The 13,333-nt window shown below is 41.6% G+C and overlaps 2 protein-coding genes across 2 annotated transcripts; both read right to left on the reverse strand.

Annotated features, from left to right (window-relative positions):
* Positions 1 to 2,569: 2,569 nt before the first annotated feature.
* LOC147037995 (endogenous retrovirus group FC1 member 1 Env polyprotein-like) lies at positions 2,570 to 3,857 on the reverse strand (the record flags this gene model as incomplete). Its single annotated transcript, XM_085905078.1, has 1 exon — positions 2,570 to 3,857. A coding segment is annotated over exon 1 (1,288 nt), but the record flags the coding sequence as incomplete, so codon positions are not given.
* On the reverse strand, positions 3,848 to 8,815 carry LOC147037996 (uncharacterized). Its single transcript, XM_085905079.1, has one exon. It carries the CDS (start codon positions 7,540 to 7,542, stop codon positions 5,626 to 5,628), a length of 1,917 nt encoding a protein of 638 aa, XP_085761205.1. The 5' UTR covers positions 7,543 to 8,815; the 3' UTR covers positions 3,848 to 5,625.
* Between the last annotated feature and the right edge of the window lie 4,518 nt (positions 8,816 to 13,333).

Genomic DNA, 13,333 nt, shown 5'->3' on the forward strand with positions numbered 1-13,333 from the left:
AACCAAACGATGAAATTGGTTATTTCTTCATGTATAATGATCAACTCGATACTCCCTAGCCCCCAACAGCCTTTTTTTTCATAACACTTTAACCAGAGTGACGGGAGAGCGGCATTTCAGAAAACGTGCTTATCTCGGCGAGAAAAAGCGATTTCGGCAATAAAATTTAAAACGCGTGTAAAACATAAACCAAACGATGAAATTGGTTATTTCTTCATGTATAATGATCAACTCGATACTCCCTAGCCCCCAACAGCCTTTTTTTTCATAACACTTTAACCAGAGTGACGGGAGAGCGGCATTTCAGAAAACGTGCTTATCTCGGCGAGAAAAAGCGATTTCGGCAATAAAAGTTAAAACGCGTGTAAAACATAAACCAAACGATGAAATTGGTTATTTCTTCATGTATAATGATCAACTCGATACTCCCTAGCCCCCAACAGCCTTTTTTTTCATAACACTTTAACCAGAGTGACGGGAGAGCGGCATTTAAGAAAACGTGCTTATCTCGGCGAGAAAAAGCGATTTCGGCAATAAAATTTAAAACGCCTGTAAAACATAAACCAAACGATGAAATTGGTTATTTCTTCATGTATAATGATCAACTCGATACTCCCTAGCCCCAACAGCCTTTTTTTTCATAACACTTTAACCAGAGTGACGGGAGAGCGGCATTTCAGAAAACGTGCTTATCTCGGCGAGAAAAAGCGATTACGGCAATAAAATTTAAAACGCGTGTAAAACATAAACCAAACGATGAAATTGGTTATTTCTTCATGTATAATGATCAACTCGATACTCCCTAGCCCCCAACAGCCTTTTTTTTCATAACACTTTAACCAGAGTGACGGGAGAGCGGCATTTCAGAAAACGTGCTTATCTCGGCGAGAAAAAGCGATTTCGGCAATAAAATTTAAAACGCGTGTAAAACATAAACCAAACGATGAAATTGGTTATTTCTTCATGTATAATGATCAACTCGATACTCCCTAGCCCCCAACAGCCTTTTTTTTCATAACACTTTAACCAGAGTGACGGGAGAGCGGCATTTCAGAAAACGTGCTTATCTCGGCGAGAAAAAGCGATTTCGGCAATAAAATTTAAAACGCGTGTAAAACATAAACCAAACGATGAAATTGGTTATTTCTTCATGTATAATGATCAACTCGATACTCCCTAGCCCCCAACAGCCTTTTTTTTCATAACACTTTAACCAGAGTGACGGGAGAGCGGCATTTCAGAAAACGTGCTTATCTCGGTGAGAAAAAGCGATTTCGGCAATAAAATTTAAAACGCGTGTAAAACATAAACCAAACGATGAAATTGGTTATTTCTTCATGTATAATGATCAACTCGATACTCCCTAGCCCCCAACAGCCTTTTTTTTCATAACTGTTAGGTTTAAACATGATCAGACATTAAATCACATGCTGGAACAAAGAGGAGAAGACAACCAGGATGAGTTTACTCGCGAGGAGAACGATAGAGAAAGGAAGCTCAGTTACAATCTCCACCAGTTCTGAGTTCCTCCCCCACGTGCTCCTCCTTTTAATGTCTTGGGTGCCCTGGTTACAGAGGCGTTGCTACACTAAAGGGAGGGGAGATAGTGGCTGTAGCAACGCTGATTAGCTAAGGAATGTAGTGTAGTGTGAATTGATATTCTCGACCCCCACATTGGGAGTGCAGAATCTGCTTTCTTTCCCCCAACCAGTTGTCCTCTCCACAGGTGGCCGACTCCTCCTCGACTGTGATCAGATAACTTGAAGCACGTTGAATCTCGCTTACCTGTGAAACAATGCAACTAAACCCTTGCTAAGTTTAACTTCTTAGTAAACTAACACAACACATAATAATAATAATAATAATAATATCTAACCTTACTTAAACCTTTCAACACATATTAAGTAAATGTAAGGTAACTGATATACAGTTCCTTAAACGAACATTGAGTAAATATGGGATAACTTTAATGTGACTACTTCAAACTATATATATCTAGTTTCTATCATCTACAATCTATGAATCAAAGCTACAGTTAACTGAAAAGGAATAAAGTCCCGAACCAAAGAACATTTCGCAAGCAAAGAAGACCTGCTCATTGTCATTGAAGACTTCTTTCAAAACAAACACAAAAGGACAGGAAGGAACCATAAGGCTGATGGGGATCAATAGACCTTCTTTGAACTAAATACAGAGCATTTAGTTCAAAGGAGAGTCGTAAACTCGTAAAACATAAGCCCCCCTGGTCTGGCAGGCCAAGGCTTTCCCGAGGTTACTCCAACATTTCCCTCCTGTTTATCACATATTTGCTCAATCAATACATCACCAAACACAACCACTTCTCTCGATTTTCAGTTGTCGGATCACAAGTATGAGCACAAATATGTTTACAACAAAAGGATAATCGTTGCGACACAGTCATTCAGGAACTCACAGATCTGGGAAAAAGTCTGCGAACTCAAATGAAAGCATTCCGTCATCATCATCGTTATCATCATCATGCTGGCGTTCAGACATGAGGCATACCCGGGCATCTTAAACAGAGCACGCAGACATGGAATACAACAACATCCACACAAGGTGAGTATAGCAGCAAATACTGCAATTGATACTATAATTGAGGACACAAGGGCTTTATACTTCCCAAAGGCATTCATCCAGTTGTCCCACACCGATGTGTCCACACCAGAGTGCTCTTTCATCCTCATGTTGAGGGATCGCAGGCCTGCAATGGCCTTCGTCAGGCTCCCATCAGGGGCAGTGTTGTTGGGGATGAAGGTGCAGCATTGTTCTCCGAACATGGCGCAGACCCCCCCTTTCTCAGACAACAACATATCAAGAGCAATGCGATTCTGGAAAGCCATTAGGGAAGTTGTGGCTAGCTGTTCGTGCACGGCCTCAAGCCCAGCTTGTGTCCAATTGCCCAATTTCTGCACATTGTAATGGATGTAATTTATCCTGTCTACGTTTTTGTTTATCGTACACCACCAACAAAGGGAAGACTCCCATCCAGCTGCAATTTGGTCAACTAATTTGTATTCACTAGGAACCCCTCGGGGTACTCCAATTGCATCTATATAAGTTGGATCATGGTCACCTTTCCAATTTAAAGATCTTTTGCTTCTACCGACTTTAGCCCATTCCACCGGCATCACCCTTTGCTCCTCTACCACAAGATTCATGGCAGTCACTGGATATATGGAGGTGGGCAAAATTAACGTGACTAAAGCACAAATACCCGTATGGTTTTTTGGCAGACGATCAAAAATTCTATCATCACCGCACCACCACCATATATCACTTCGTGACACAGGAACAAAGGATACATCGGCTTCAATTTTTTCACTGCACCAGTCATCTGACAGATTTCCCAGCTTTTTCCCAGATCCTGTTATGTAAATACACGTAAAATTACCTTTGGCTACATTTCTTGAAAACAATGGTTTTTTTTCTTGAACAGATGTCATAGGGAACACTTTGTCCCACGCTTTACACTCTAGGCTAGGATTTGCAGTAGTCATAACAGATTTCACACAATCTTTGGATAATGGCGACGGGACAACATACAACAATGGTCGGGGACCCATGCATACGACACATTCAGTCTTTGCTGCCTGTGCAGCTTGTTCTGCCAATAACAACCAATTATTACTCTTGCCAGTTACACCTGTAGTCACTTGAAACCAATCATCCACATCCATTCTCGATAGATTTACTGCCATTACAGAAGGTACCTGTGGCAAAGAAATTCGAGTGGTATCTTTTTGATCAGGCAGGCTTTGATGGATTAATTTTTGTGATTGTTTCTCGTCGATTAATTTGATCTTTATCAGAGCCAAAGGGTCTTCACCCGGCATATCTACGCCCATTACTAGATAAAAATCATTAACTGAAGACACCCCCCCACAACCTGGTAATGGTAAAAAAGACGATCCATAACCCCCCACTGTTCGAAATGAGTATGGGTTACTTTTAAGATTTGATATAGTCAATAAAAGTGGGTTGTGCTGGCCATCTTTCAATGGTTGCATTTGCCCTCTAGCCAAAGTAATCCCCTTCACTAACATCCATTCCCATGGCCTAGTGTAAAAGGCAACATACCCCTTAGGCCCAGTATTCCACAGCACATTTCCCCATTGACACCATGGTACTGCTTCCACAGCATTTGCTTTCAAAGTACACATGTAAACATCATACTTTTTCCATGGCGTTCTGGATCCACCACAATGAATTACACTGCAGAGGTCAAATTGATAAGTTACCGTTGTCCCTTTCTGGTGCAATAATTCTACACTACTGCCAGACATTCTCACACACCTGTCTGTAGTTCGTCCCGCAGACTCAATAACAGGTCCAATTTGTCGTTTAGCCCGATATGATGGAATGATATTTTTGAAGGCGGTGTGGTTAAATTGCCCGTCCATCTCTGCTTCACTCATCATGGCTGGGCGTGCCCCCACTGGTTCCCACAAATACCCTATTGCTAAAAACAACATAAGGTCAACAAATGCGGCTGCCAGGCATGCAACAGCCCCATTTGTCCACCTCCTTGGCATTGTCATTTCACTGAGAGGTAAGGTCACCTTAATCAGACTTTTGTTCACTTTTTTTGTCGGACGTTACCTCAAAGGAAATGACTTTCTTGCAATGTGTCAGGTGTATCCAGGTTGACCTCTCAGCTATTTTGATCGCTGTTGGAGTGGTCAACAACACTTGGTATGGCCCTTCCCACTTGGGAGAATGCCAGTGCTTCTTTTTGATGCTCTTAATGAGAACCCAATCACCTGGTTCCACTAATTCCAGTTCCTGTTGAGGGACAGACACATCTTCATTAGTGGTTTGTTTTTTTTGCTTCTCAAATATTTTTCTCATGTAATCTGCCAGATTGGAATCATCATCAGTTTCCCATTCGTTTTTAAAATATGGTAATCTATATCGTCGCCCAAACAGTTTTTCATATGGGGTTAAACCCTCAGTGCTTGTAATGTTTATGTATAGTTTAACCAAATCTAGACATTTTGTCCATGGTCTTCCGGTTTCCTCCATGCACTTTTTCAATCTGTTTTTTATTGTCCCGTTAACTCTTTCCACCATTCCGGCACTTTGCGGGTGGTAAGAGCAATGATTTTTTAATTCTATATGGAACATTGTGCCTATTTTGTTTATCACTTGATTCACAAAGTGTGTCCCATTATCACTATAGATTCTTTCCGGGATCCCGTATCTCGGTATTATGTCTCTACATAACGTTTTTGCCACTGTTAGAGAATCTGGTTTTCTGGTTGGAGCCAATTCAATCCATTTTGTGAATGCATCTATTATGACCAGGCAGTATTTTTTCCCATCATCACGATTTAGTTCAATATAATCCATATGTATTACTTGAAATGGATATTTTGGTTGGGGAAATTTCCCTCGCCTCGGTCTAAGATTACCCTGTGGATTGTGTTTAGCACACGTTAAACAGGCTCTGCAAAAAGTTTTTGAATAAGAATTAAATCCGTATGTTGTATAAATGTGGCTGACCTGCCCTACCATCCCCCCTGTTGACACATGCGTCGCGCCATGTGTCAATATTGCTGCCCATTTGAACAGGTTCTTTGGCAAGATAGGTCTGCCTTCTGGTCACTCATAGATGTCATTCACCATTTTTGCCCCTTTTTTAATCCAAGATTGAATTTCATTCTGTGGACTTTGTTGTTGCATATCTTTTAGAATTGTGTCGGTGATTTGATCTGCATCCTGTGTATATAGAAGTGTTGGTGCCTTTTCTGCAGCAGCCTTTGCGGCCTTGTCTGCAAACTCGTTTCCTCTTGACACCTCATCAGTCTTGTGTGTGTGTGATGTGCATTTGCATATAGCTACTTCTTGTGGCATTTGAACTGCCTCCAAGAGTTCTTCTAGTAACTTGCCATGGGTCACATTTTTCCCAGTTGAGGTCACCATTCCTCTATTTTTCCAATATTGCGCAAACACATGGACAGTAGAAAATGCGTATTGGCTGTCTGTGTAAATTGTCGCCACTTTATCTTTCATCAGCCTACATGCTTCAGTTAATGCGACCAATTCGGCAGCTTGCGCAGAGTAATTAGACGGTAAGGCTTCTGCTTTCAACACTTTATCTTTTGTTACAACAGCATACCCAGTTAACGTTTTTCCCAGTTCATTTTTCCTTGATGACCCATCTACATACAGGATTTCCCCCTTTTTCAAAGGTGTGTCCTGTAAATCTGTTCTACATTTGACTGTTTTCTCGGCCAATTCTTGACAATCATGTTTTTCACCCTCCTCCTCACTTGGAATCAATGTGGCTGGATTTAATATTGTGCATCTCTCCAAAGTCAAATGGGGTTGCGACAGCAAAGTTGCCATACATGACAAATGCCTTGCTGGTGATAAGAAAGTCATGTTGGTCTGTAAAAGCAGGGCTGACACCGCGTGAGGTACTTTAAGAGTTAATGGGTGAAACAGCACAATTCCCGCACTTGCTTCCACTGCCATAGATGCTGCAATTACTGCCCTTACGCAGTGTGGCAGCGCACATGCTACATTGTCCAATTTAGTTGAGAAAAACGCTATTGGCTGACATTTATCTCCCGATTTCTGCATCAACAATGACGTCATGAAATGTCCTTTACAGTCCACAGTTTGGATGAAAGGTTTAGCATAATTTGGTAATGCTAAGGTTGTGCTCGACACCAACGCTTGTTTTATCACACAAAATGCCTCTTCTGCCTCTTCTGACCATTCAATTGGTGATGACATTTTCACATTTTTTTCATACATTAATCTCTGTAGTGGTGCTGTAATTTCTGCATAATTTGGTACCCAACATCTACAGTAGTTTGTTAACCCCAAGAATGACATCATTTGCCTCTTTGTTATTGGTTTTGGCGCTTGCAGTATGGCAATTTTTCTATCTGAAACAATTGTTCTTCCACCTGCACTTAAATTATGTCCTAAATACTTTACTTCTGACCTACACACCTGCAACTTGCTTTTGTTCACCTTGTGCCCCTGTTTTGCCAAATGACAGAGCAATTCTATGGTATCTCGTTTACAACTTTCCTCATCGGGTGAGGCCAACAACACATCATCTACATACACCAAAATTTGGCTTCCTCCTGTAGGTTGAAAAGTGGACATGCTTGCATTCATGGCTTGCGAATAAATAGTAGGACTTTCACAATACCCTTGAGGTAACCTGGTGTACGTATACCTCTGTCCCTCATATGTGAATGCAAACCAAAATTGACTTCCTTTATCAATTTGTATGGAAAAGAATGCATTGCTGATGTCTACTACAGTAAAATACTTAACATCAGGTCTTAATGAATTTAACAGCGTATGTGGGTCTGGTACACATGGAGCTCTTTGAATGACGGCGTTGTTTACTGCCTGCAAATCTTGCACCATTCTCCATCCTGTGGAGGGTGGTGCCTTTTTCACAGGGAAAATTGGAGTGTTGCAGGGCGAATCATCACATTTTACTATCACCCCTGCTTGGATTAAATCACTTATTACTGGTTTTATGCCTTCCATTGCATCTTTTTTCAATGGGTATTGTCTAATGCATGGCCTATATTCTGTTCTTGATCTAACTGTTACTGGCAAGATTCCTTTTATTAATCCAACATCAGTTGGTCCTTGGGACCACAACTGTAGAGGTACTTCTGCCAACAATTCCTCTTCTTCTTGTGTTAAAAGTACGGATCACATTCCTTCATCAGATTTCATGTGGACTTCCCCTTTAACGTGGGTTGTCCAATTCAATGCTTTTCGTGTCATTCCTGTGCTTTCACTTCTCCATGTGTTTACTGACGTTGCGACCCAATCAGTGGCATTTTCTCCCTCTTCTACGAATTCCCCTAAATCTTTCCATTCCATATGTTTGCCCCGGAACAATGATACATGCAGTGGATAAATCATCTTATTTATTTTTCGATCTATCTCTTTTGGTAGTTTTATTGTTGCTGCTGCCACACTCTCAGTATCTGAGTACAGATATGTGATTGTGGCACCAACTGGTGACAACTTCATAAGAGTGTCATAGTACAATTTGTCAGGTCCTGGAAAAGTTTTGTACCAGGTGGTGACATGCAAATCATCAGATTGCATTTTTTCTTCCGGTTTTGTCAGAGACTTTTCTCCTTCATTGAGTAACGCTTCTGCAACCTTCATTGGGTGTATGTTTGGTACGCCCAAAGCATAGTAATAAAATGGTCGTCCTGTACCCTGGAGAACCATCACATCACCGCCCAGCAATTCATCCCTTCTCTTTACCACCAGCTTCCCATTTGCATCAGTTACCAATGCCAATTTCAATTGTGTCAAGCCATCTCTTCCCAATAAGTTCACTGGACAGTCGGGATACAGCAGAACCGGTATGTTACATGCCTCACCCTCAGGATCTCTTATCCAAACTGGCTCAGACATTGTGACAAGGGTCATTAGCCCATTTGCAGCTTTGACCCCCACCTTTTTCCCTGACACGCGCGCGCCTGGTACTGGCTCCTTACAGACTGTTTTACATGCTCCTGAGTCACATAAGAAAGTGATTGCCTCCCCGTTTACCAGTAATCTAATCTGCGGCCCCTTTGTGTCTAAAGAAAATATCTCCTGTATATTTAGGCTAATCTCTATTTCATTTTGGCAGTTAGATTCCCACTCTGTTACATGGGGATCTGATTTATTTCGATCCTGATCTAGTCATAATTGTTTTTGTCCATTTGTGCAGTCACGTGCCATATGACCTATTTCTCCACAACTCCAGCATTTTATTTCACCAAATTGTCCAAATCCTTTTCCTCTGCCTCTGCCTCTAAAGCCTCCTCTGTTAGATGCTCCTCGCCCCCTCTGACCTTTCCACCCTCGGTCTGCATCTTGGTAAAAAGTGTCACTGTCCTCTTCTACCAAAAAAGTGTCTTTTATTGCTTTCACTTCTTTCTGTTTTTCTTTCACCACCTTTTCTGCATGGAGGGCGTGAGTTATGTAGTCCTCCAAAGTTCCAGTGTTAAAGCCTATATAATGTTTGGTTACCCAGCTATGTATTGCTGGCCTGGACCCTGCGTGGATGGCATTTTTTAGTTGCTGTTGATAAGCACCTTGAGGTGCATTATCTTCCACCAGTCCACTGTGTGCTTTAAACACTTTTGTCATGCGCACTCGATACGCATCAAAGACCTCATTATCAATTTGCTTTGTTCTCCCTATTTCTGTATAATTTGCTCTCATCCTATATCTGTTGCGTGCCCGATTAATCAGCCCTTCCATTTGATGAAATAATTCTGGGCTGTTATAGGGTAAGGGTTGACCCTGAGCATTTATGGGTGCCCACTCCCCTCTGACTAAATGCCAATCTGGGCCCAAAGCTGTCATCCAAACTTGTTGGATTTCAGCCCCGTTCAAACTGTAAGATCTCCTCAAGTCTTCCATACCTGTACAAAACTGTTCCACATCTTCCTTATAAGAAACTACACCTTCTAATGCTTTCCTTATATCATCCATTGTCCATGTTCTGTAAACCATTACCACCCTGGGGTGAACTTCCTCATTTCTTGGGTCATAATTTGGGTTAGCCACTTGTATCAATGGAAACAGCGGCATACTTGGAGTTACTTCAGAATTTTCAACACTAGTTCCTTCAGCTGATGGGGCTGAAGGCCTAGGTTCGGCTTTAGGAGTCAATGGATAGTTTGCTCCCATCGTCTTTGACCACTCCATTTCTATTGGGTTTTTTTTTCTGGTGGCTCTGTCTGTCAGCCCATAAGGGGGGGGGTGACCCCTCATCAGTGTCAGGCAATTGTGGATACAACTTCTCTATGGCCTTATGTTTTGAAGTTGTACCATGTGTTTTCACCACACTCTTCTCTACTTCCTCTAGACCTCCCTCTTCTTCTCTTGCTCTCTGTAACCTCTGGTTCTCTCTTGCTTGCCGACTATTAGGCCCAGTCTCATCATCTTCCTTCCTGCAATACAGCGCTTTTTCCACTTTCTCTTTTTCTCCTTTCTCTCTCACTCCTGCTACTTTAAGCCAAAACGTCACATCCTCATCTCCTTCCGCTTTCATTTTTTTAGGGTTTCTCTTTGTTTTCTCCTTTATGGCGCCTCTGAGTTCTATCAATTTGCTTGTTTTTAGTTGTCCCTCAAATTTGTATTTTTTAACCCATTTATCGAGATTTTTAAGTCGATCGGGATCCTGTCTTTCAATTATTTTCCAATCTTTACATTTTAGATTATCTCGAATATTAATTTTGCTCTTCCCGTTCCCCATTTTAATCAATTTGGTCCCAACTGTAAAACCATAGGGGTTTCTAAAGTCGGGTGTTTCCAGCGGGATAACGAAAAGATCCTGTGGTGATTCTCACTTCTACCAGCGAACTGGTGGAGAATCCTTGCCTATTGCGTCCACAGAACCACGTTATGTGTTCCCCACTGTTTTAATATGGAATACTATATCTAGTGATACGTATTCCCATTCACACTCTCAATCATTCAGTATTACGGTTTCCCGGGCACTCCGCCAACCCTTTTTGACGGACTTCTCCGTCGGACACTTCTGTCCTATTTATACGGACTTCTCCGTTTTGTTACTTTTCTACGGACTTCTCCGTTTTGTAACGTTTGTACGGACTTCTCCGTTTTGTTACTTTTCTACGGACTTCTCCGTTTTGTAACTTTTACTCTTATACGGACTTCTCCGCTTTGTTACTTTTATACGGACTTCTCCGTGTGTAACTTTTACTGGTACCTTTAGACGGACCTCTCCGTTCTAACCTAGGATTTTTATAGGGCACGACAAGCCCTCGGCCGCACCATTCTTTTTTAAAAAAAAACAACTCACCCCCTGGTTCTCTTCACCTCTGCGCCTCGGACTGCCTTCAACCTTCAGATCCCGGCTGACGAGCAGACAGCCAGCCTTTGAAAAGGATTTTAGGAGTCCACCTAGGGAATTCCTGCCGCGCGCGGACCTTCTGGATCTCTGCTGTCGCCCGCCGGAATCCACAGGTATATCGGCATCCGGCTCGAAGGACCAATTAAATGTTAGGTTTAAACATGATCAGACATTAAATCACATGCTGGAACAAAGAGGAGAAGACAACCAGGATGAGTTTACTCGCGAGGAGAACGATAGAGAAAGGAAGCTCAGTTACAATCTCCACCAGTTCTGAGTTCCTCCCCCACGTGCTCCTCCTTTTAATGTCTTGGGTGCCCTGGTTACAGAGGCGTTGCTACACTAAAGGGAGGGGAGATAGTGGCTGTAGCAACGCTGATTAGCTAAGGAATGTAGTGTAGTGTGAATTGATATTCTCGACCCCCACATTGGGAGTGCAGAATCTGCTTTCTTTCCCCCAACCAGTTGTCCTCTCCACAGGTGGCCGACTCCTCCTCGACTGTGATCAGATAACTTGAAGCACGTTGAATCTCGCTTACCTGTGAAACAATGCAACTAAACCCTTGCTAAGTTTAACTTCTTAGTAAACTAACACAACACATAATAATAATAATAATAATAATATCTAACCTTACTTAAACCTTTCAACACATATTAAGTAAATGTAAGGTAACTGATATACAGTTCCTTAAACGAACATTGAGTAAATATGGGATAACTTTAATGTGACTACTTCAAACTATATATATCTAGTTTCTATCATCTACAATCTATGAATCAAAGCTACAGTTAACTGAAAAGGAATAAAGTCCCGAACCAAAGAACATTTCGCAAGCAAAGAAGACCTGCTCATTGTCATTGAAGACTTCTTTCAAAACAAACACAAAAGGACAGGAAGGAACCATAAGGCTGATGGGGATCAATAGACCTTCTTTGAACTAAATACAGAGCATTTAGTTCAAAGGAGAGTCGTAAACTCGTAAAACATAAGCCCCCCTGGTCTGGCAGGCCAAGGCTTTCCCGAGGTTACTCCAACAATAACACTTTAACCAGAGTGACGGGAGAGCGGCATTTCAGAAAACGTGCTTATCTCGGCGAGAAAAAGCGATTTCGGCAATAAAATTTAAAACGCGTGTAAAACATAAACCAAACGATGAAATTGGTTATTTCTTCATGTATAATGATCAACTCGATACTCCCTAGCCCCCAACAGCCTTTTTTTTCATAACACTTTAACCAGAGTGACGGGAGAGCGGCATTTCAGAAAACGTGCTTATCTCGGCGAGAAAAAGCGATTTCGGCAATAAAATTTAAAACGCGTGTAAAACATAAACCAAACGATGAAATTGGTTATTTCTTCATGTATAATGATCAACTCGATACTCCCTAGCCCCCAACAGCCTTTTTTTTCATAACACTTTAACCAGAGTGACGGGAGAGCGGCATTTCAGAAAACGTGCTTATCTCGGCGAGAAAAAGCGATTTCGGCAATAAAATTTAAAACGCGTGTAAAACATAAACCAAACGATGAAATTGGTTATTTCTTCATGTATAATGATCAACTCGATACTCCCTAGCCCCCAACAGCCTTTTTTTTCATAACACTTTAACCAGAGTGACGGGAGAGCGGCATTTCAGAAAACGTGCTTATCTCGGCGAGAAAAAGCGATTTCGGCAATAAAATTTAAAACGCGTGTAAAACATAAACCAAACGATGAAATTGGTTATTTCTTCATGTATAATGATCAACTCGATACTCCCTAGCCCCCAACAGCCTTTTTTTTCATAACACTTTAACCAGAGTGACGGGAGAGCGGCATTTCAGAAAACGTGCTTATCTCGGCGAGAAAAAGCGATTTCGGCAATAAAATTTAAAACGCGTGTAAAACATAAACCAAACGATGAAATTGGTTATTTCTTCATGTATAATGATCAACTCGATACTCCCTAGCCCCCAACAGCCTTTTTTTTTCATAACACTTTAACCAGAGTGACGGGAGAGCGGCATTTCAGAAAACGTGCTTATCTCGGCGAGAAAAAGCGATTTCGGCAATAAAATTTAAAACGCGTGTAAAACATAAACCAAACGATGAAATTGGTTATTTCTTCATGTATAATGATCAACTCGATACTCCCTAGCCCCCAACAGCCTTTTTTTTCATAACACTTTAACCAGAGTGACGGGAGAGCGGCATTTCAGAAAACGTGCTTATCTCGGCGAGAAAAAGCGATTTCGGCAATAAAATTTAAAACGCGTGTAAAACATAAACCAAACGATGAAATTGGTTATTTCTTCATGTATAATGATCAACTCGATACTCCCTAGCCCCCAACAGCCTTTTTTTTCATAACACTTTAACCAGAGTGACGGGAGAGCGGCATTTCAGAAAACGTGCTTATCTCGGCGAGAAAAAGCGATTTCGGCAATAAAATTTAAAA

This window comes from Syngnathus leptorhynchus, unplaced genomic scaffold (genome assembly GCF_054491065.1).
Source record: "Syngnathus leptorhynchus isolate UIUO unplaced genomic scaffold, UIUO_Slep HiC_scaffold_99, whole genome shotgun sequence".
Lineage (NCBI taxonomy): Eukaryota > Metazoa > Chordata > Actinopteri > Syngnathiformes > Syngnathidae > Syngnathus > Syngnathus leptorhynchus.